Raw genomic sequence first — 21,828 nt, 5'->3', positions numbered from 1 at the left:
AAAATAACTCAAAGTCTTTAAAATGCAGGATTTTTTGGGTTACAGACTCTATTTACCAGTGATTTGGCTGGAGACTGGGATCCTCTCTCCCAAAGTGCAAGTTGATGGGTTGCCACTTTGAGGGGTATTTACCCACTCTCCACAGCACACAAACAAATGCAAGGAGAAAGAAAGGGACTTTTACAGAGGAACCTATTTTTATTTTTTTATTGTTCAGTTGCTGATCTTTACTATAGTGGATACTGCTCGACTCCCATTATTGTGATTTCTTATGTCATGTTTCCAAAAGCTGCAACAGAATAACTCAACATCCAAAAATGGCCCTTATTATCTAAATCCAGAAAAAAAAATCTAAAGATCATAAATATTCTCATGTATGATGTCATGCTACAATCATGGTCTTTTGGAACCGCCTGGTGAGGACTTTTATTCTTCGACTACTCTGCACATTCACTTTATACCTCGAGGACACAAAAATACGTCTGAAAGAGCTTTTTTTTTTTTTAAATGTTTATATTCTAAATACCAAAGACTCTTAATTAAAATGAGTACATTCAACGATTATTTCAACTTTTGAAATAATTTCCAAGTTTTATAATCTTGTCAACAGCAATCTGCACCAGATGAGATTATGATGCGTTTTGGCCATCTGTCTATATAAAGTCTGAACAGCAGCACTCTCTGCCTTCGACAGAAACGACTCTGTCGACCCACACATGCAGGTATAAACAAATGCGCACTTGTACACAATCGTGCACACGGCACTACCCCACACACAGTATCAGGAGTAATCCGAGATATAAAGCCTCATGGATCAGAAGTGCTCTCCCTGGAGAATTACATCATTGCTGAACAAATGGCCAATCAGAGCTCAGCTGAGACTGTCCGCTTTGTGACCCCTCTGCTGTAAAGTAAAGGCAATAAGAACGAGACCGTAGACCTAGAACATTCCAGTCACGTCACAAGGAGACACTGATATCTTTCTCTAAGGCATTCTGTGTTTTATGTAAACCTGCAGCATTGCAACAGCTGTCTAGTGAATGCAGAGATGACACATGCTGGCAAGCATCTTTCCATTGATTTTACTGTGATTCTCAATCAGCGTTCATCTACCTACCTACCTTACATTTTTGAAAATAGAGGCATCAAGAAATGCACTCTGCATACATCCATAAACAGATTTTCAATAAAGAAATATACTCAAGTTTATTAGTAAGCAGGAAGCAGGACAATACCTATGTATACCTCAATACAAGGCAATAAAAATACACATTACACAGAGTGTGTGTGATGTGATTACTACTTAGGGTGATAGTAGGTAAATTACTACCTATCCTTTGTTATTATTTGTGGGGGTTTTCATCACTTAATAAAAGGATTTGTGACCAGCCAACACTGTTAATTTTGTTTCCTTATAAAAGTAAATATTTTGTAGTGTCCTGGCAGCATCGGGGTTGCATACCATGAAAATGAAACACTGCCCCCCTCTCATCCCCCAGAAAAATCACGTAAAAAAAAAAAAACGACCCACAATGTAAAAAAATGAAGGTGATTATTCAGCACTCGCCATAAACTGCAATATCTCAAGCTCATGGAGACATTTGTTGCTTATTATCAACCACCTCATTCTCCCTTTATTTCCTGTCATCTTTCCAACTGGTGTTTTAATGAAGACATAAAATGTCCAGTGACTGTATGCCTCTGCTGGCCAGTAGTGCTGAAGTTTAGATCCATGTCTGTGCACATTTATACGACAAATGTAGTAAAGTAAAGGAAACCACAGAGGAAAAATAACAAGTGGGCATCAAAGACCTGTCATTAATTCACCAAGGACTAACAGGATCAAAATCTCTCCTGCTCACAAATTATGGCATTAAATAATGTCCCACAAAGCAGTTTGGGAATTACATAAGGTCACTGAGAGACTGACTTTTGACCTTTTCAGTTTAAAATGTCATCAGTTTGCAATCTATCCTTTGAAAGGTTGCCAAATTAATAATGATTCTTGAGGTTTAGGCAAAAGTGAGGTCAATTTGACCTTAGAATCTTGACAATCATATATAATAATTTCTTCTTTAGGTTCGAGTGAATGTTTGTGCTAGATCTGAATACATTTCCACAAGGTGTTTAAGAGATTCTGTCACTTGAATGACACTTATTGGCGTATATCTAACAATGTCAGGTGGACGGACAACTCTGAGAACCTTGTCCATGCAGAGGCAGAAGAAAAAACAAGTAAGACGGCATGGATTTGAACAGCTCAGTTCAACTTAACTGCATTTCACTCCCTTGAGAACAGACGCACCCATTGCCAGCTGTGAAAACCAAATGGGTTTGAATGTGCAGAATGCATTAGCATACCTTGATGTAACCTCCAGTTGAGACCAGAAGAGAGTTGTCTGGGGAGAAGTGCAGATCTGTTACCCAGCCTCCATGCAGCGAGTCCATGCCATCCTTACCGTCCCGGGAACAAACCTTCAGCAAGGACCCATCCTTGACACTCCAGAGCTGTGGTGCACAGTCACACATTATAAATCATCCAATAAACAAATGTTAGGGCCTATAAACAACTAACACACATTTTACGCTGTCAGTTTTAAATACATGTTTCCTTCTTGTTATGTAATAAAACAGATGTAGTGGCTGGTAGAGTAAAATTGTAGATTTCATTCATTAGATTTAGAGGTAAGCTTCTTTACCTTTAAGTCGCTGTCTTTGAGATACACTTTTTCTCAGGCTGACACAGGAGTACTGACATTATTTCAAGTATTCTCTATTCTCTTTGTGGCATCTTTTTCTAAATCTTTGACGGCTTTAAACTATGTTGTGTAGTTTATACTCTCATTAATTTCATTGCTATACGTACTAAGCCGATCTTTGGCTTCCCCTCAGTATTTTAAGAGCAGCACATGATTGTATATATATGTATGCCAGTGAAGTAAGAACTTTAGAAGATGACAGTCTGAGGACTGAAACATCTCTAATAAAATATGCACGTATATCTGGGATTATTTGCACTCTCTAGGCCCCCTGCCACTAAGACTTTATGATGTGCACGAATTCTGTTGAAACGGCAATATTAAGGTTTGATGCTATAAGCTTCTCTTGAGCCTAAAAACATGACAAAGGAAACACAGAAGAGTATGAGGATTGCTCTTTATGTGACATTTCTGTGTATAGTTTGAAGTAAAACCATATAATATATAACATACAGTATATAATGAAATGATGAGTCTACTGCAGCTGTTATGCAACTGTTCACATGTCATGTTCATTTGACAGTGACACATCACACGTACCGCTATATTTAACACTTTGCATGCTTTTTGTGCTGAATGACTCACATTTGTTTCTATAGAAACCGGGGCGAGATTTCGCTGTAGTTTACGTAATTGAATCTGATGGATTCGGTCATTTCTAAATAATGGAGCTGCTCTGCTCAGAGGCCACTAGAGGGCATTAACCCTTTATTAACCAGATACGGCTTGCTGGCTGAATAGCAGATCTTCTCCTCTACCTCTCACACAGTATGGCTTCATATTTACTTTGGATGTGTGAGTTTCTGTGTACATTGTGTACAAGTGCTTCATTTTCCAAAGCCTTAGAGATCCAATTTGGCAGCCTGAGTCCTCTCCTTCACCTCCCACTGTCAGACGTCTCCTCCTCTTCCTGCTATCTTCATCCCAACTTCTTACACACTCTTCCAGCTCCCACACCCCCTCGTGAGAGGGAGCCCTAGCTCCCCCCTTTCATCTCACCCCTCCTCTGTGCACCGCAGCAATCATGATGCATTAGTAAGCACTTTATCTAAATGAGTGATGAGACGTAATTACAGAGTGATTTCTGGAATAAATGTCGACTGCTATAATTGCATTTTTTGTATGTTCCACAGCAAATTAGGTGGTTTAATGCGTTGTCATATTGGTAACATAGAGCAGGCTAGTGTGTTGACACCGCCATATTACTTTGCATCATCCCTCCCCAACAAAACATTGTGTGGCTCTGTGTATCAGATTGATTTACATCAGCAGCAGATGCCTAACTAGTCTCTTTCTAGAACAGCAACCAGAATAAAAGGACTTCAAAACAAAAGTTGAGTATTTTTGAAAACACACCCGGATCTCTCCGTTGTCATCTCCCGTTGCAAGGTGTTGGCTGTCCCACGAGAAACGGCAGCTTCTCACACACTCCTGATGGCCGATCAATGTGTTGGCACACTGCCAGGACTCACAGTGCCACAACTAAGAGCAGAATGAAAGAGAAAGAAAAGAAAAACATATAGAATTTTTTTTTTAAACTTAACATTCACACTTTCACACACAAGTTTGCGACCAAAAATCATTTAGTCAAGATAGACAAAGGCCTTTACACATCGGACGCGTAAAATCCGTGCAAATGTTTCGTGCATTAAAAATATTTCTTAGACTCAGCTGTTCTTAATGCAGCCGTTTAAACCGACCGTGTAATTTACGTGGCCGACATTTTTTTTTTTTGAACCAAGCTCCATTTTTCAGATCCGAATAAACAAAACACAACATTTAGAATGTCGCATTTGGCAACATTTATGCATCAAAATGTGCACTGGTACTGCAAATACAATGTTATGGAAAGTAAATATATGATATGGAAGTAATATAATACTATTTTACCTCGTACTCACAGTTAAAACAATAATTTCCGAGCCGACTGACCCAGTCTATCTCGAAACTGCCACACTGACATCCTGAAATATGTACGAAAGCAGTCGAGATACAGCTTCAGATCCTGGATCAAACCATGAAATTCTCCCTGCTGCTGGCTTCTCCAGACAACTGGATGAAACCATTTGTCCGTTTCTTCCTTTTCTTGTGTAGAAACATTAGGACCAGCATTGCTTGATACTGACTTCATTCCACAGTGTATTTTCTGGGGACAAATTTTTGGCAAAAACGCTACTTGTTCGGTCTGTACATAAAGTAAATTTAGATCTGAAAATTTCTGAATTTTGTGTCGGTTTTTATGTGAAATATATTCTGCATCAGATCTATGTCGTAACTTACGCCATACTTGAAACCCCATTTTAACCCTATGCTGCAACCTTCTACATAACCTGACGCACACCTACTGAGAAATTTAAGTACACGTTGGGTCGATGAATACCACAACAATTTGAATCGCGTGGAAGGTTGCGGTGTAGAGATAAAAGGAGTGTTCAGTTGCAACACAAGTTAGGATGTAGATTTCCTGCAGAAATCTAAATCACAGTTTAAGGGATCTGGGACTTAACAGCCGTCTGTGTGCATGGGTGTTGGACTTCCTCACTGGCAGAACTCAGGTGGTGAGGGTGGGCAGGTGCTTCTCCAACAGCATCACCATCAACACAGGAGCACCTCAGGGATGTGTCCTCTCGCCACTGCTCTACTCCCTCTACACTTCAGACTGTGTGGCCACCCATGGCTCCAACACCATTGTGAAGTTTGCTGACGACACAGTGGTGTTGGGTGCCATCTCCAACAACGATGAGGCGGCCTACATGGATGAAGTGAAGAATCTGGCATCGTGGTGCCAGGACAACCACCTCCAGCTGAACGTCAGCAAGACCAAGGAGCTGGTGGTGGACTTCAGAAGGGGTCAGCACAGAGACTACAAGCCCATCATCATCAATGGAGCTCCAGTGGAGAGGGTGCAGTCCTTCAAGTATCTTGGTGTCCACATCTCCTCAGACCTGACATGGGCTGCCCACATTCAGGTCCAGACCAAAAAGGCTAGGCAGCGCCTGTATCACCTACGACAACTGAGGAAGTTCAGGGTCTCTCCAAAGATCCTCAGGATTTTCTATACAGGCGCTGTGGAGAGCATCCTCACACAGAACATGACATCGTGGTTTGGGAACAGCTGTGTGAAGGACCAAAAAGCTCTCCAGAGAGTGATCCGTACAGCAGAACGCTGCTGCAGGATTGCTCTCCCCCCGCTTCAGGACACCTACACCAGGAGATGCCGGACTAGAGCAGCGCAGATACTGAAGGACCCGTCCCATCCTGGCAACAAACTGTTCCAACTTCTGCAATCTGGTAGAAGGTTCCGCATCTTCCGGGCAAGGACAGAGAGACTCAAGAGGAGCTTCTATCCCCAAGCCATCCGGGCCCTAAACACACACACCCGCCCTCTCACATCATCTATATGGACTGAGACAGGACTCTTCAGACCACTAAACCAAGGCCCAATGTAACATTTCAATTCCTTTAATTTTAAATATGTTTATATTGTCTATCCTGTAAAATAGTCAGATGTCTATTCATATTAAATGTACAGAATTCACCTGCTTGCCTGCTACTACGGCACATCACCCCAGTGTATATACTATATGTCTGATATATATATATATATATATAATGTTCTTCCTCTACTCCCCCCCCCAATTTTTGCACATGTCGAGGAGCGTGTCAGGCTACATTTCACTGTGTGTTATACTTGTATAACTATGCATGTGACAAATAAAGAACCTTGAACCTTGAACCTTGAAGGGTGCTTTATAGGTGATGAATAAGCTAAAGTGTGTTACATTTGCTATATTTTTTATGTTCAATATAAATCTCTCTGTTCAGAAATGTTTGCCTAGCAATAATCTGTCAGAACAGAATCTGTTGTAAATACTGAAGATTGAACACAGTAATAATGACACAGAAGTTTAATTTCTGTTGCTCAGAAAAATCATCACCCACTGATAGATCTTATGACGGCAAACAATCATGCCAAATGCAGAGCTAATGTTGTTACAATAACATTATCTGTTCATCAGTAATCTTTCCCTCATTGCTACCGTCTCTCATATTTTACTCCCTCCTCCACATCTTTTCTTTTTATACTCCTTCCTTCCTCACTCCACATCCTGCGTTGCACTGAAAATAACACGCCTCATAATTAGACACTTCATTTGGCAGTCGACTAGCTACGTCTGAACACAAAGTTCAATTCATCTGAAGGTCAGGGGAAAAGAAAAGAAAGGAGAAAAAAGGGGGATGGAGAGAGAAAGAGGTGGAGGGAAAGGAACAGACAGAACAGAGCACTTTCCTTTTTTGTGGTGCTCCACAAAGCAAGTCATGGTTGAGCCTTTTGGTTTGACCTCCAGATAGAGGGAAGCCAGGGACTTCAGTGTTTGTGTGTGTTTTTAGCTCCTGCTCGGTCTGGAGAGCAAGCACTATGTCACTGGCTTCTAACCAGCCCCACAACACACACACACCTCAATTATGATCTTTGCCAAATCCATAAAACACACATTCTCTCTCACTGGCGTTTACTGACAGAAGCCAGGTTGGCTGACGACCCAATGCCTGTTCTCTACAGTAAGTGTCAACCGAATCCAAATTCCCGTGTGAAACTCGGCGGCAGTGACTCTTGATCACCGGCTTCAACAAACGCCAGACGGAGTGGCTTTGAATAGTTGCTAATGGTGCACACTCAGGAACACCAGTTGTCTGTAAGTGGATAACTGATAGTATATATCTAACACTGAACCCACAGCTGTATTCAGAATCCAAGGAAAGGAAAAGGAATGACACACAAAGATGTGAAAGAGCATGACATCTCAGGATTGTTCAGCTTGTATTACGCGGTGCAGTTCGCTGCTCTTTGAATGATGAGTAGGGAAAGTGATGATTTAAGAGCTGCTTGCAGAAAACCTCTAGTCCACAGAGTCAGTCAAAGTCAGGCCAAAGTCAGGCGCAGTGGTGTCGGCAAACGGGAACCTGGCAAACGCAATATCCTGACAGGGATGTTAGTTGATTGTGGGCCTGCCAGTCTGCCAGGGTAGTTTGCCAGCTAGACTGGACATGGATGCAGAACGACAGACTGATCTGATGATCTGATGCTAAGTCTCCAAGGCCATTGGGGCATTCTGCTGCGTACCAACCTCTAAGGTCTTTTACCAAACTGCTGGAAAAAAAATTGTTTCTTAAGATATCACCTCTAGCAGTGCATCCATGTGTTTGTGCTGTAAGAAGGAGCCTTGAGAGAAGATGAGTAATATGTCATGTTGTTACTGGAGGCAGAAACAGATATGTCTCATCTCCTCTCTCTCTCTGTGTGTGTGTGTGTGTGTGTGTGTGTGTGTGTGTGTGTGTGTGTGTGTGTGTGTGTGTGTGTGTGTGTGTGAGTGAGAGAGAAAGAGAGAGAGAGAGAGCGCTGAACCTTAGCAGTCTTGTCAGTAGAGGTGGTGGCAAAGAAGAATCCGTCTGGCGAGACATGACAGGACAGAATGGTTCCATGATGAGCCTCAATGTCCTGCAGTTTCTCTCCGCTCTCGGTGTCCCACACCTAAGAGTGTGCAAAGAAGAAAAAATTACCATTTGATCTCACACGGCTGTTAAATGTAATATTATAAATGTGCAAGAGCACGAGTTTTACCTTCACAGTACCATCGAAGGACCAGGACAGCAGTCTTGAGTCGTTTGGTGAGTCGGAGAGTAGAGAGAAGCATCTGACTTGCTCCTTATGACCGTGCAGTACTTTACACTTTCCTGACTGCCACTCCCACAACTACGGGGGACAACAGAAAAAAAGTCTTTCAGCCACTTTGTGACAGAGATATCAAAAATCACTTTTCACCCCTTGTTGCCATTTTTGCCTTTCCTATGTATTTAATGAGTAATTGAATCGGTGATGCGTTTCTTAAGTATCTATACATGAAGGAAGAATCAAACTGGTCAAACTCAAGAGAATTAACTGAATTTAAAAAACACATTTCTAACTAACACAACATAGGAAAGTATTTTCAAGCAGTCTTTTCCTCAGTGTAGCGCCCCATAAAATTAAGTGGATAAATCCATCTTTACAACATAATATCATAGTACTTAATTGATTTACTTTCCTTTCCCCTTCCTTTTAAATGTGCTCACTAAATGCTGATGAATCTGTTAAGTTAGAAATCTGGACCTGTGCATGAGTCTACAGAGTGTTTGTTTTATGTGAGCAGAGAGTTACAGGAAATGAGCTGAAACAGGAGTCCAACTGAGCTCAAAGACGGAGGGCAGGACAGAGAGAAGCATCCAGATAATCCTATCAATCATGGCCTTGTGTGCAAGGTGCTGCCTTTCCACCCCCCGCAAAGAATCTGTCATTGGTGTGAAGGTTAAAACTTTTAACTAAGATCAGTGTCACTAAATCGGCATACATTTAAACACAGATATCCATCTTCTTGTGAGCACATATTAAACTGCATAAATCTCAGTTTCTTTTTGAATAAGTGGGGATTGTTTGAGAGTACTGAGAACAGTGCAGAGAGTAGCTGTATGAATATGGAATTAGATGCTGTGCTGTCGGTGAGGGAAGGAAGTGCTGCAGTGGACAGGTCTGTCGGCAAAGGGAATAGACGAAGAAGAGGGAGATGAGAGGAAAGGGGAAATGAGCAGCAGAGCATGAACGTTGGGAGTTGACAGAGCATAACGGCCTGAACAATACACACATACTCACACACTGCACAACAATAACACATAACAGATAGCTGCACGCGGTCAACACATGAGCAAGACGGAGATAAAGAGCTACCGAGAGCGGCACAGCCCGAGGCAGAGAAAGAGAAAAGGAAGGAGAGGACACAAAAAAAAGAGGGATGAAGAATGGAGAGGTGCAGAGGCCGACAGAGAAGTTGGTAGAGTGTAACAGGTAGGGGAAAGTGAAAACACCACAGGGACCTGAAATATTGTGAGGTTAAAAGATTGAGCATGGAAGGCATTTTTACTCAAGGTGAGGAATGGGAATGGGGAAAGAGTAATCGATAGCAGAGAAGAAAAATGGGAAGCAGGTTGGCAGGGGAGGTGAAAGAAACTTGCCATTGCTTAGCAGGAAAAGAAGGTGAGGATGGAGAACATACTGATGAATAGGACTAGGAGAAACAGAAATGTAAAGCAGACAGACACACAGGATAAAGACAAAAACAGAGCAACCTAGAAAGAGGAGGAACCTACTCTTATGGTGGCGTCCTCAGATGAAGTGATAAGTGTTTGGCCGTTCTGACTGAACTGACAGTGCAGCACAGTCTTAGTGTGCCCCTGCAGAGTGGCCAGAAGCTTCCCAGAGGGCACCTCCAGCACCTGGAAGGAAGAAATAAACATAAATAATCAAGTAAACAGTAAGACCTAATGGTTAATGGCTTGCTCCAAAACGGGTCTAAAGATACACTTATGCAGCAAAAGTGTCTCTGAAGGTTTTCTTTAAAAAATAAATCCTGATAGAAAGTCACACTTTAAGGGAGAACTTAAAAGAAGAGATGTAAAGCACCACTTCTGGCTTAACAGTGATAAGCACATCAAAAAGAAAGTGGAGTTTGGGAAAGAGTTGAGCAAAGTCTGGTCAAGACCATGAAGGGCAGCTGGAGGTCTGACAGCCCCGTCGATACGAGAGTGTGTGTGTGTGGGGGGGGGGGGGGGCAAAAACAGCTTTGATGCACAAAAGTTCCAATTCAAGGAGAAAAAAAAAATCACCGTGTGTTGTCACTTTTGAGTTCTGAATAAAACTTTGAGACCCTTCACAGAATAGCCAGAGCTGGATTTGAGAGAGAGAGATAAGATTTTGTGAGTGCCCTCTAAAGGTCAACTGGATGGAACATTAAATCCTGGAGGCTTCCAGAGATCCATAATGAGTTTACAGGTAAGTAAACCAATGTGAGAAAGGTGTTAGATAATAACTGAAACTGTCATGAAATACAAATGCCAGTCCTTAAGACTTGGACTATTTTCCTCCAGCACCTCTGTGTGGGTGACATTTCTGGGATTCAGTGAAGTGTGAGTGTACTCAGCAGACATTATAAAAAATTGAAATCCATTTATTTCATTTCATTATCTTTTTGGCAATGTCTTAGATACTTCGGTGATGAAAATCTTGTAAAAACAATGACACACATTCATATCAGTCTGCTTTGTGTTTAGTTGTTAGATGTATCAATCAACTGTGATTGAAACGTACAAAATATACAATATTGTGCAAAAGTCTCAAGCCACCTCCAACTTTTATGTATTTTTCTTCCAAGCACCCAGGTGTGTGATTTGTTACTGTGGTCTTAAACAACAGTTCTCTCTCCAGGCTTTGTGAAAGTCCTTCTTTGAACATCGGCTGCTTTTTCACTCATTTTCCAATTACATCTTGTATCTGACCATTTTCAGAGGAATGTTGGTTTTTGCTTGAACACCGACCTATGAATCATTCAAAAATGAAAGAACCCCCCAACTTAAGAGATGAACCAGTGTTGTGTCTACATATAAACAACATCTTAGCAAAGAACCAAGAGCCAATTTTTACCCATTTCTTTACTTATTCATAGCAAGTATAAGAAAGACGGGCATAAAATTTGTATTTCTGCACTAACGATGTGATTCGCAAAGAAAAGGCAGCCGGCATCCAAAGAATGTCTTTCAGGAATCTGCAGAACTTTTCCTGAAGACTATATGAAGACATTACAAGAAAGTTTCCTAAGAGAGTTCAGACTGTGTTGAAGAATAAAGGTGGTCATACCAAATATTGACTTTCAAGGTTATTAGAATTGTACAAAATATACTGAGGGGTTTTCAGCTTTATTTGCAGATGTTTCCGTAAGTCATTACACCCATTTCCCATTTTCCTGGCAGAATATAAACAAGTGACAGATGACAAATGACTGGCTAAAGACTTTTGCACAGGACTGTAAGGGCTAAACGAGCAGGTTAGCACTAAGGACTGTGCTATAGAAGTACAACACAAAACTGGTAGTTTGGTTACTGAGACTGATCAGCAATCACAAATCACATCAGAATAAAGATCATTATCACAGATTATATTGATTGGGAAACTGTTGTGGTTTTAGGCAACACTGAAAAAGTGGAACAGAACTGTATAATATAATACATGTTTAGTTGATCACCAAAGCTAATTATTCTACTTGCCAAGGACTAACAAAGTGAATTTTAATTAGGATATTTTGAGGTGAAATTTGATTTATTATCTACTGTAACACTAATCCAAAAACTTTACTTTTCTAATTAACCATCTGACAGATTTATCCAGTAATAGAAGAAATATTCAGATTTGGAGCAGACAGATGGCTATGTGATTGGGGCATACACCACATGGGGAAAAGAAATGCCCTCAGCAGCTAAGTCCCCCAGTTTGACTCCAAACAGACCGGACATTTGCTACATGTCACTCCCCTCCCCTCCTGCCCCATCTCTGTCCGTCCCCACTGCAGCTATCCAACAATTGTGATAAATTATGGAATCTGCGATCTGCGAAACCTCATAAACCGCAAACAACAAAGTAATACATAAATAATTAAAGACCTAGAGCACAAAATAAACTTCAGTCCATCCCATCACCTGTCGGTTTTGAAGGTATAAAGTAAAGGCTGATGTCACCTGGGGTTTTTAGCAGGCACTAAAATATTTATGTCTCAGGAGAAAGGGTTGAAAAGTCTGAGCAGAACAAGCCTCAGGGTGTGCTGACCATGTTTGTCAAGCTCCATGTTCTGACACGCGAGCTTCACAGCCTGTGAGAGAACACCTAGGCAAGCATTAAACGTCAGGCTCAAGTATTTCTGGGCTAGGGTTTTAATGGAAATGTCCATGGAGATCTGGTAAAAGAATAAATAAATATATAAGGGGAAATATGTAAAGAGGGAAAAAGGGGGACTGCTCATTTTAATATCATCACCAAAGACATAAACAAGCCACTGACTCGCTTTAAGACTCATGTGGTCAAAGACACATGAACAAAAGTGGTGAGATGGCCAAATAATTAGCCTGGTCCTGCATGGTGAGATGTGATAGCTGATACGCACAGTGACAACAATAATCTGCCTTTTCTATTATTAGCTTTAAAAGCCCTTTGAAAAAGTAAACAAACAGCCACACACACACACAAACAGCAATTAGTTATTCTTGAACACTCTGAAGTGCAAACACATTCACACACAGATCATACTCCTTCCCTACCATACCTGCACGCTGCCTGTGCACAGAGCTACTGCCAGCACCAACCCCCTGTGGGAGGTCAGGAGTCTTCGGATCCTGCAGCCAAGCATCCTTAGGAGATGACTAACTGTCAGCCCTGACGCCTGGCACACAATGCACACGTGCACACAAACACACATTTGCACTTTTCAATCATACAGAAACACACAGTGACATTATGTTCTCTCTCCTGCACGTATTTCACAAACTTTCAACTTTTTACATTAGCATAACAAAGCTGGCAGCTCACAATGCTGCAAACTGACAGATCATTGCTAATTTTTCTCCAGTACGCTGGCTATAAATAAAACAACACGTTTAAGGAAAAAAAATATGAATGAGCTGCAGCAGTCTGAGGAGCCACGATTTTATCCAGCTTACACTAGGGCTCCACCTGGTGCTAGAACCGCAACAATAAAATACCCCTAAATCATTCATTTCTTAATGTGTCAGAATAGAAAACATGTCTGCAACAGAGATTCTGGAATCGGATTATATTCAGTGTTCAGAATAATGCCCAACCCACTGACTCACACTTGTGAAAGAATCGGTCGCTCTCAGGGGCACAGTAATTTCCTGCGTGGTACTGTGAAAAGATGCTAAATATATATAAATATGATGTGGAAGCGATTGGTTATGACTGCAACTGAGCCACAAAATGGTAGGCCATGTAAAAATCAGAGAGCATCGTCTGTGGATGCTGAGGTGCACAGAGGTCACCAACTTTCTGCAGAGTCAATCGCTACAAACCTCCAAACTTCATGGCCTTCAGTTTAGCTTAAGAACAGTTCGCAGCAAGCTTCATGGAATGGGTTTCCATGGTGAGCAGCTTCATCTAGTCCTTACATCAACAAGTGCATTGCAAAGCATCGGATGCAGTGGTGTAAAGCACGCCGCCACTGGACTCTAGAGAAGTGGAGACAAGTTCTCTGGATTGACAAATCACGTGTCTCCATCTGGCGGTCCGATGGACGAGTCTGGGTTTGGCGGTTACCAGGGAAACGGTATTTGTCTGACTGCACTGTGCCACGTGTAAAGTTTGGAGGAGGATTATAGTGTAGGGTCGTTTTTCAGGAGTTGCGGTGGTTGCTCCCAACTTTGTGGGAGCATTTTGGGGACGGCCCCTTCCTGTTCCAACTTGACTGCACGCCAGTAAACAAAGCATGATCCATAAAGACATGGATGAGCAAGTTTGGTGTGGAATAACACCTTTGGGATGACAGAGTGGAGACCGTGAGCCAGGCCTTTTTGTCAGTGTCTACCCTCACAAATCCGCTTCTGGAAGAAGAACGTCCCATAAACACTCCTAAACCTTGTAGAAAGCCTTCCCAGGAGAGCTGAAGCTATTACAGCTGCAAAGAGCGGGCTCACATTATATTGAACTCTATGGATAAAGAATGACGTATCACTCAAGTTCATATGAGTGCGAAGGCAGACGAGAGAATACTTTTGGCAATATAGTTTATATCACTGTTTGTATGCATCTGCATTTATCAAAATTCTCTCCAGGTATTGTCTCGGATCACTAATCATCGCTCTTTCTTTACTTTCTGGTTGAAAAATTGTTCCCAGGAGACAGGAAGGGAGACATATGAAGGGCCAGAGAGGAGCTGTAATTAAAATCGTTAGCTCCTGTATTCATTAAGACAGCAGGACCTCTTAATTAATTAGAGCTGCTCTCTCCTGCAGGGGGCTGGACTGGCCTCAGTTCTGATGTGTCAGGGGACCCTGTTTGAGTGAGTGTTTGTGCTGTAATATAGGACAGTAACTTTGGGGGATGTACTCTACTGCTGCAGAATATGCATTAAGTACACACACACACCAGCACCAGACTACAATCTCATTCTCTGCTTGCAAACAGCAATTTATCAGCTAGACAAAGAGCAGTGGAGCAAGGAGAGAACGGGGACAGACAGAACAAAGGAGAAAAAAAGATAGATAAAACAAAAGAGGGAGAAAAAGAAATAAATACAGAGAGCAGGAGTGAAAAGGACTGAGAATATAAATTACAGGTAAAAGGAAAGGCTAAAAATTGAAACAAGTCAAGGGAAAAGGAGATGAAAGAGGTGCTGACCTGTCACACCGCTGATAGGACAGATAAAAAAAAAAGTGACAGCGATAATGTCAGATCTCATGACTCAACACGGCCTGAAAGAACACCTCCTACAGCGATGTGGAATGGAAGATTAAACTCAAAGGCTCGACATTTTTACATCTGTACAGACACACGCACACCTGCCCATACATGTATGTGCTTCTTTGATTAGGAAAAAAAAGATATAGGAAATTTGCAGTATTTGAGTACTTATACTCGCTTTAAAGAGGAGAAACATTACTTTTTAGTAAACATTACACTATAGATTATTATTTGATGAAAGGTGATTTCATTTACTCATTACACAGCGTGGACTGGTTGTTGGTGCATGACAGCACTGGGATTTTCCCCACACAGCCACCTCTAGGGTTTACACAGAATTCAAAAAAGGACCACACACAACACATCCAGACTTGAAGCACGTGGACTACAGCAGCAAAAGTCCACACTGGATGCCACTCCGGTCAGCTATGAATACTAAAATCTCTGAAAAGAGAGTTCAACCTGGAACTAGCAATTTGTACCAAATAAAGCTGAAAGTGAGCGTACTTTCGATATGCTTGTTTTATGTGCAATTTATTATGTCCTTCAGTAATGTAAGAATCTGTCTAATCTACCTGCACAGTGCCATCTTCTTGCCCCAGGACAACAGCAGAGGGCTGCCGACAGATACAGGTACACCGGATCCTGGATGACTTCTCCTCTGACTGGAACAGCACCGATCCTGTTCTACCATCACGCACCTAAAACACACACACGCATATATATATATTTTTTTAAATCACTGTACCAACCAACAATACTACAGCTTCACGTTCCTGCCACAAAAAAACTCTATGCACTTTGATATATCCACTTTCCTAACAACTCACCTGCAGTCTGTTGCAATTATCTGCAGCTGACACTATGATTTCCCCATGATTAAACAGAACGTCAGAATCTCTCTTCAGGCAGATGGCTGAGGATGTGTGAACCTTCTTGGTCTCCCATATCTTAAAACAGAACGAACAAGATATGCAAATCTAACATAATAACCCAGAGTTAGAGTTGAATATATGCAATATCACCACAAAAAAAGGAAGAAGAAAACTGAATAAATTGACGGTTGTGGCAATATTTAAGTCACTGGAATCTTCTTTGCAGTTAAGATGAGGGTTTCTGGTGAAAACAAGTCAAATCCACACATAGCCACAAAGTACTTTTCTTTTTTCTTGCAGGATATTTGCCACGGCAGGTCAGGATTTTTCTTTTTGATGAAAGAGGACACTGTAAACACGTCTGTTTATCCCACCTTTTCCCTAGTGTGACCTGCAATTTATTGCCCTGTTAAGTTTATAACAACAGGAGTGACTGCTTTTCATCTTGCGAGTCTGTGGCTGTGAGTCTGTGGCTGTGTGTCACGATCAATATCTGGTGCCAGCATAGCGATCTCAGTTTGAAGTGAGATGATGTACTGCAGTATCGACATTTTTCTCTCACCCCTAATAAGCAGTATGTACAGAAGGCTCTGCTGTAGTTGTGGACTGTCAGGGACAGTTTTGCCACCTTGTTTGAAAAACAGCAGCTGTAAAAACTGTAAAAAAAACAAACAAACAAACAAAAAAACCACCCAAAAGGCTAAACTGCAGAGATATTTCATGTTACATTGTCTTCAAGCTGTTTATGATACATATTATTTTGTTTTAGAGAGCAATGAGTCAAGACAAACCTGTTAAATAATTTATTTTGCCATCTTTATGTAACCCAAATAACAGAGAAGTAATTTAAAAGCAAGTCAAAGCAACAGCTATAGAGGACTCTTTCTTTCATAAAACAGCACAATAACTGTTAGATCTTTATTTCTGCCATGGCCTAAATGCATTGATTTCATTCACATAAAAAAAAGACCAGATACCTTTTGTACTACAGTTACATCACCATCCCTGAGCACTGCTCATTAAGAACTGAAACAGCTGGCAAGGGGGAACATAGTGTAATTAGTCAACTTGTGAAGTTAATTTTACTGTCAGAATAAGCAATTAGAACAACACTGACAGCCTCTCTCCGTACTGTTATACTGTAGCTTTATCACACACACTCAGTCTTACCCTGATGGTCTGATCATCAGAGCAGGAGAGCAGCTGTGAGCCATCAAGAGAAAACTGGACACGCTGCACCCAGCTTAGGTGGCCACTGCAGTCTGCCATCTTTTTATTGGCTTCGAGATCCCACAGCTGGAACACAAACATTTATTTATCTTTATTATTAGTAGTAGTATTATTGAGAATTTTCTTTACATACTTACATACAAAATTTTGAATTTTATATAAAAAAAAGGAGACATTAAATATATAGTGAGATACCTCAACAGCATAGTTTGAAAATGCAATGGCCAGCAGGTTACTGGTGGGGCAGGCGTGACAGTATTGAACTGTGCTCATTCGATTGGTCCTGATTTCAAACAACATGTCTGATGTCTCTACATCAAAGACCTGAGAAACAATAAAAGACAGACAACAAATCAGCACCTGCTGTCTCATCAACATGTCCAAAAGCTGTTACGACTGTACAAATAACACATTGAAATTAAAAGAAAGGAGAAGCACAAAACGTGGCTTTCCCAGTTATTTGTCTCTCCTGGTTTTATTCTCAGTGAGTTCTTTGATTCTTTGACTATTTCATTCATTTATATGTTAGCACTAATTAGCAAATATTTGTATCTCTGCAGTGTACCTACATGCATCCCTTGCAATGCTAAAAATAGCTGAGAACTTAGCGGTCGACCAATTTGTACAAATAGGTCAGGCCCGGCTCGAAAAACCTAAAACAGCAAAGGCCAAAATGCCAAGCTTAAGACAAGTCAATTGGTGGCCATGGCCATCTTTAGTATTCAGTCTAGGCCATAGGTGTCAAACTCTGGCCCGCGGGCCAAATTTGGCCCGCAGCCTAATTACATTTGGCCCGCAAAGCCACACCTAATTACTATTAGAACTAAACAATATATATATTGTTTAGTATTAAGCTTTGCTTGTTCCATATTCAGTTTTTCAGCAAAACGTGTTTGAGTACATAAGAAAAAATTCATTCTTTTATCTGGAGGAATAAATATATTTCAATAAATATTAACGTTAGCCCGCAACTTTGTTCCAGTTTTGAATTTTGGCCCACTGTGTATTTGAGTTTGACACCCCTGGTCTAGGCAAACATCAAACTCAATGCCTATTGGGGAACAAGCTACACCAATCAAACATAACATTATGTTAGAAGGCGAAGGCTGGTCCGTGACCTGGCCTCCAAATTCCCCAAATCTCAGTCCAATCGAGCATCGGTGGGATGTGCTGGGCAAACAAGTCCGACCCATGGAGGCCCCAACTCACAACTTACGCAACTTGTGTTAAGCTCAAAGGTCATTTGACAATATCAAGTATACCAAGGTATTAATGTGCTCTACAATAACTCTGTGCTTTGCATCAAAAAAAAGAAAAAGATTTTCTTCATGCCTTAGGATTAATGTTAAAGTTTATAAAGCCTCTCCTTTCAGTCACCTTAGAGTAAAAGAACCTATCCAATCTTCACTGTGTTTGGGTTCCCAGAATACAAATAAATGAAGATGTAGGGAACAGAGTGAGGCTGATAACAAGACAAGACTGGCTGACTTTGGAAAGCTCAGGAGAGGAGGGGATATGCACATTTATAACCAAGACACACTATTTAGACTCTCTAGAAGACAAACAAGCTCTCTTTCCTGTCTCCTTCAATGAAACAGCACACCAACATCAAGGGCAAAGAGGATAGAGTGAATGTGTTTTCAATTTTTAATCAGTACAGCGAGAAAGTGTTAAGATAATGAACAATATCCAAACCATATGCACCCAATTTTATCAAACATTTAGCACCACCTACAAAAAAAACCCAGCGTACAGGATCATACAGCAGCATGCTTACAATGATAAATGCTCACCAAAACAGCATTTCTGGCAGCACATATGACGCGTTTGCCATCGGCAGTCCAGGTGCTACACTTGACAAAGACGTCTTCCTTGTTGTCTGTAAACATGTCACTTACATTGATCGTCTTCCATTCATTGGTAGAAGAAACCTCAAATACCTGCAAACATGCAGAATCATGCATGTCAGTGCATTACAAGACCAAGGTATGTAAAGCATATTAGTATTTCTAAATTTAGTTACTAATAAATGATCTAAATAGAAAGCGAGTACCATCATTTGCCTATTTTGTTGCAGTAAAGTTCTTCTAGAATCAAATGTTTTAATTCAGGGATTATAAAACTATTGGGACTGTAAACTCATGACTAGGAAACATGTTGTCCAACAAAAGTACAAAAACGTATTTAAGAAAAACAAATCTTTACCATTTAAATCCGTCACTTCAGATTTAATTAAACAAAAACAGTGTATATGTCAGAGCACTTCACCCGCTAATAATTATTTCTAGTTCAGTGTGTGTTACCGTATCAAAAAGAAAGCAAGTATCAGGACTAATGGCAGTCACCTTAAGGGTACCATCGTTGGAGCAAGTTGACAGATACTTGTCATCAGGAGAGAAACAGCAGTGGTTGACTGGTTGAAAGTGACCAAACATGGTGTTCTGGGAGGATGGCTTATTGAGGTTCCACAACTAATGAAGCAAAGAAAATGCATGTGGCATTAAAAAAAATGGCTAACACATTACATAACATATTAGCCCCCTTTTTCCTTGTGTTTTTATGTGCATGTGTTAGCTAGCAATCTGTCCAGGCCTCTCTTCCTATGACAGCTGGGTTCTAACACAAATGAGACTCTGAACTGGATAAACAATGAAAATTAATAGATGAATTGATGGAAGTAGAACACGAAAGGTCAGAAGTTTAAAAACAAAATCGAAAGCATAAATAAGACAAACCTTGACGTTCTGAATATCGTCATTGGAGCAGGTGGCCAAAAGGAGGCGCCCTGATGTGTTGGTAAACTGGCAGTGGTTGACCTGCTCTTCGTGCTCCTCTTCAAACGTCCTAAGCAGCATTGCTCGCTCTCCATTCCACACCTGCAGTGTCAAGAACATCAGGATAACATGGCAGATTTCTGTGTTATTTTACTCGCTTATTTCTTAATCATAACATAGTCATAATGGTGCTGTGGACTGTGTACCTTGACTTTTCTGTCACTAGAGCAGGTTGCTAAGAGACGGCCGTCAGGGGAGAAGGCACAGCAAAGCACTTCGTCATCATGGGCAGGGATCTCCATGAGCTTCTCACCTGAGGTACTTTTAAACACCTGCACACCATTGCAAAGATGGCAGCGAAGCCACGTTTCATCAGTACAATATTGAGTTCCTCATGTAACACTAAAAACTCCTGACTAAAGTTTAATAAACTATGAATTTACAGCTTTTAACAATGGTTACGACAAAGTGTTACTGAAGCTATTTGTAGATTCCAGAGAGCTGAACAATTCTAGTTAATGATTGCATTTTGGTCCATTCTGCTGTTGCTTTTGATGCTTTGCCGGTGAAATGGTACCTTGAGTGTCTTGCTAGCTCCACAAGAAGCAATTTTGGTTCCATCCTGCGAGAAGCAGGCTGAGTAAATGGAGCCCTGGTGGGGGTGAATCACCAAACGAGACAGATTGTCTACACCGCTCTTATTCCTGTATTCAAAAACACGACACACACAAAACAGTAAAAGCAGGAGTTCAAAGCTTGTACACACCATTAAAATGGAAATAATAACAATTTCAGATATATTATATATTGAATATTCATTTTAATTGCATTGTAACAGCAAATGTCATCTAAAATCTTACATGTTAAAGAAGGGAGTACAGATTTAACAACGAAAATTAGTTATCATATAATTCATTAACAAACTAACTAATAATGAGATGTAAAAAGCAACTTGAAATATCTCCATTATAAAGAGAACACCATATTAAACGCTTGCTTTCTTACACCAAGTCAAAGTAGAGTTTCCCAGCTTTGGTCCGGTTCTGTGCCTGCAGTTGAGCTTGTTTGTAGACCTCGGAGTTGGGCGGCTGAGACAGAGCAAGCTGCACAACATCAGGGAAAGGACGCTGCTCGAGCTGGTGGCCATTCAGAGACAGAAACTCCTGGAACTGACTGCGCACTTCACTGTTCTGGAAGCAAAGAAAACACAAGCATACTTGAGTCCACTGCAAACACCAGGTCACATTAAAGGGAAACTACCCAAAGCTTGTCGCTTGTTATCATAACTATTTTTCACTAAGAACTTAAATCGCAAAAGTTTGATTGGTAAGTAATTGCTATTATGCACCATGGCATGTTCTCTTGCAAAGATGAAAATTAGAAAGTGAAAATGTGATAATTAAAAAGAAAATGAAGGTAGGAAAATTAAAGGTCAACCTTTTTATTTAATTCACAAAGTACATGAAAGACAGACGGAGTCTAAACCTGTATTTTTCCTCGGGATGAGGTAGAATGAGCTGCACTCTCATTCTTTGTTGAATTACTCTTTTTGTACATGAAGATCAGAAATTTAAGCATCAAGGACACTGTCATTTTCACTAATTTGATGCAACAGATAGGTATGCACAAATTTATGATTCCTGCAGTCTGCACATATCTCTCATGCATCTTTGTGAGTTGCTTCGCTCACTGAAAATATGACTGGAAATTTAAAAAAAAAACAATTATCTTCAGGCTCTGCGTCATGCTACTCAACTAATCTTATGCCTTGAAAAACTACTTATACATAGAAAACAAAGGTTTGTGTGGCAGTGATAAATATTAAGTTTAAAGTGACACATATCCGAACACATATGTGT

General features: G+C 40.8%; 1 protein-coding gene across 1 annotated transcript in view; it reads right to left on the bottom strand.

Moving 5' to 3' along the window:
* The window catches only part of apaf1 (apoptotic peptidase activating factor 1), a 47,169-nt gene that overhangs the window by 19,089 nt on the left and 6,252 nt on the right, over positions 1-21,828 (bottom strand). The window contains exons 12-26 of the mRNA XM_040035440.1: positions 20,975-21,159; positions 20,547-20,673; positions 20,176-20,301; positions 19,931-20,071; positions 19,541-19,666; positions 18,989-19,135; positions 17,391-17,519; positions 17,136-17,261; positions 15,921-16,040; positions 15,666-15,791; positions 9,942-10,067; positions 8,383-8,514; positions 8,167-8,292; positions 4,116-4,241; positions 2,362-2,508 (exon numbers count right to left, since the gene is read on the bottom strand). Of these exons, the coding sequence (XP_039891374.1) occupies positions 2,362-2,508; positions 4,116-4,241; positions 8,167-8,292; positions 8,383-8,514; positions 9,942-10,067; positions 15,666-15,791; positions 15,921-16,040; positions 17,136-17,261; positions 17,391-17,519; positions 18,989-19,135; positions 19,541-19,666; positions 19,931-20,071; positions 20,176-20,301; positions 20,547-20,673; positions 20,975-21,159 (2,010 nt within the window). The remainder of the gene's footprint in view (positions 1-2,361; positions 2,509-4,115; positions 4,242-8,166; positions 8,293-8,382; positions 8,515-9,941; positions 10,068-15,665; positions 15,792-15,920; positions 16,041-17,135; positions 17,262-17,390; positions 17,520-18,988; positions 19,136-19,540; positions 19,667-19,930; positions 20,072-20,175; positions 20,302-20,546; positions 20,674-20,974; positions 21,160-21,828) is intronic.

Source organism: Simochromis diagramma, unplaced genomic scaffold, assembly GCF_900408965.1.
Source record: "Simochromis diagramma unplaced genomic scaffold, fSimDia1.1 OVJJ01000816.1, whole genome shotgun sequence".
Lineage (NCBI taxonomy): Eukaryota > Metazoa > Chordata > Actinopteri > Cichliformes > Cichlidae > Simochromis > Simochromis diagramma.
This window is presented reverse-complemented; position numbering and strand designations above follow the sequence as displayed.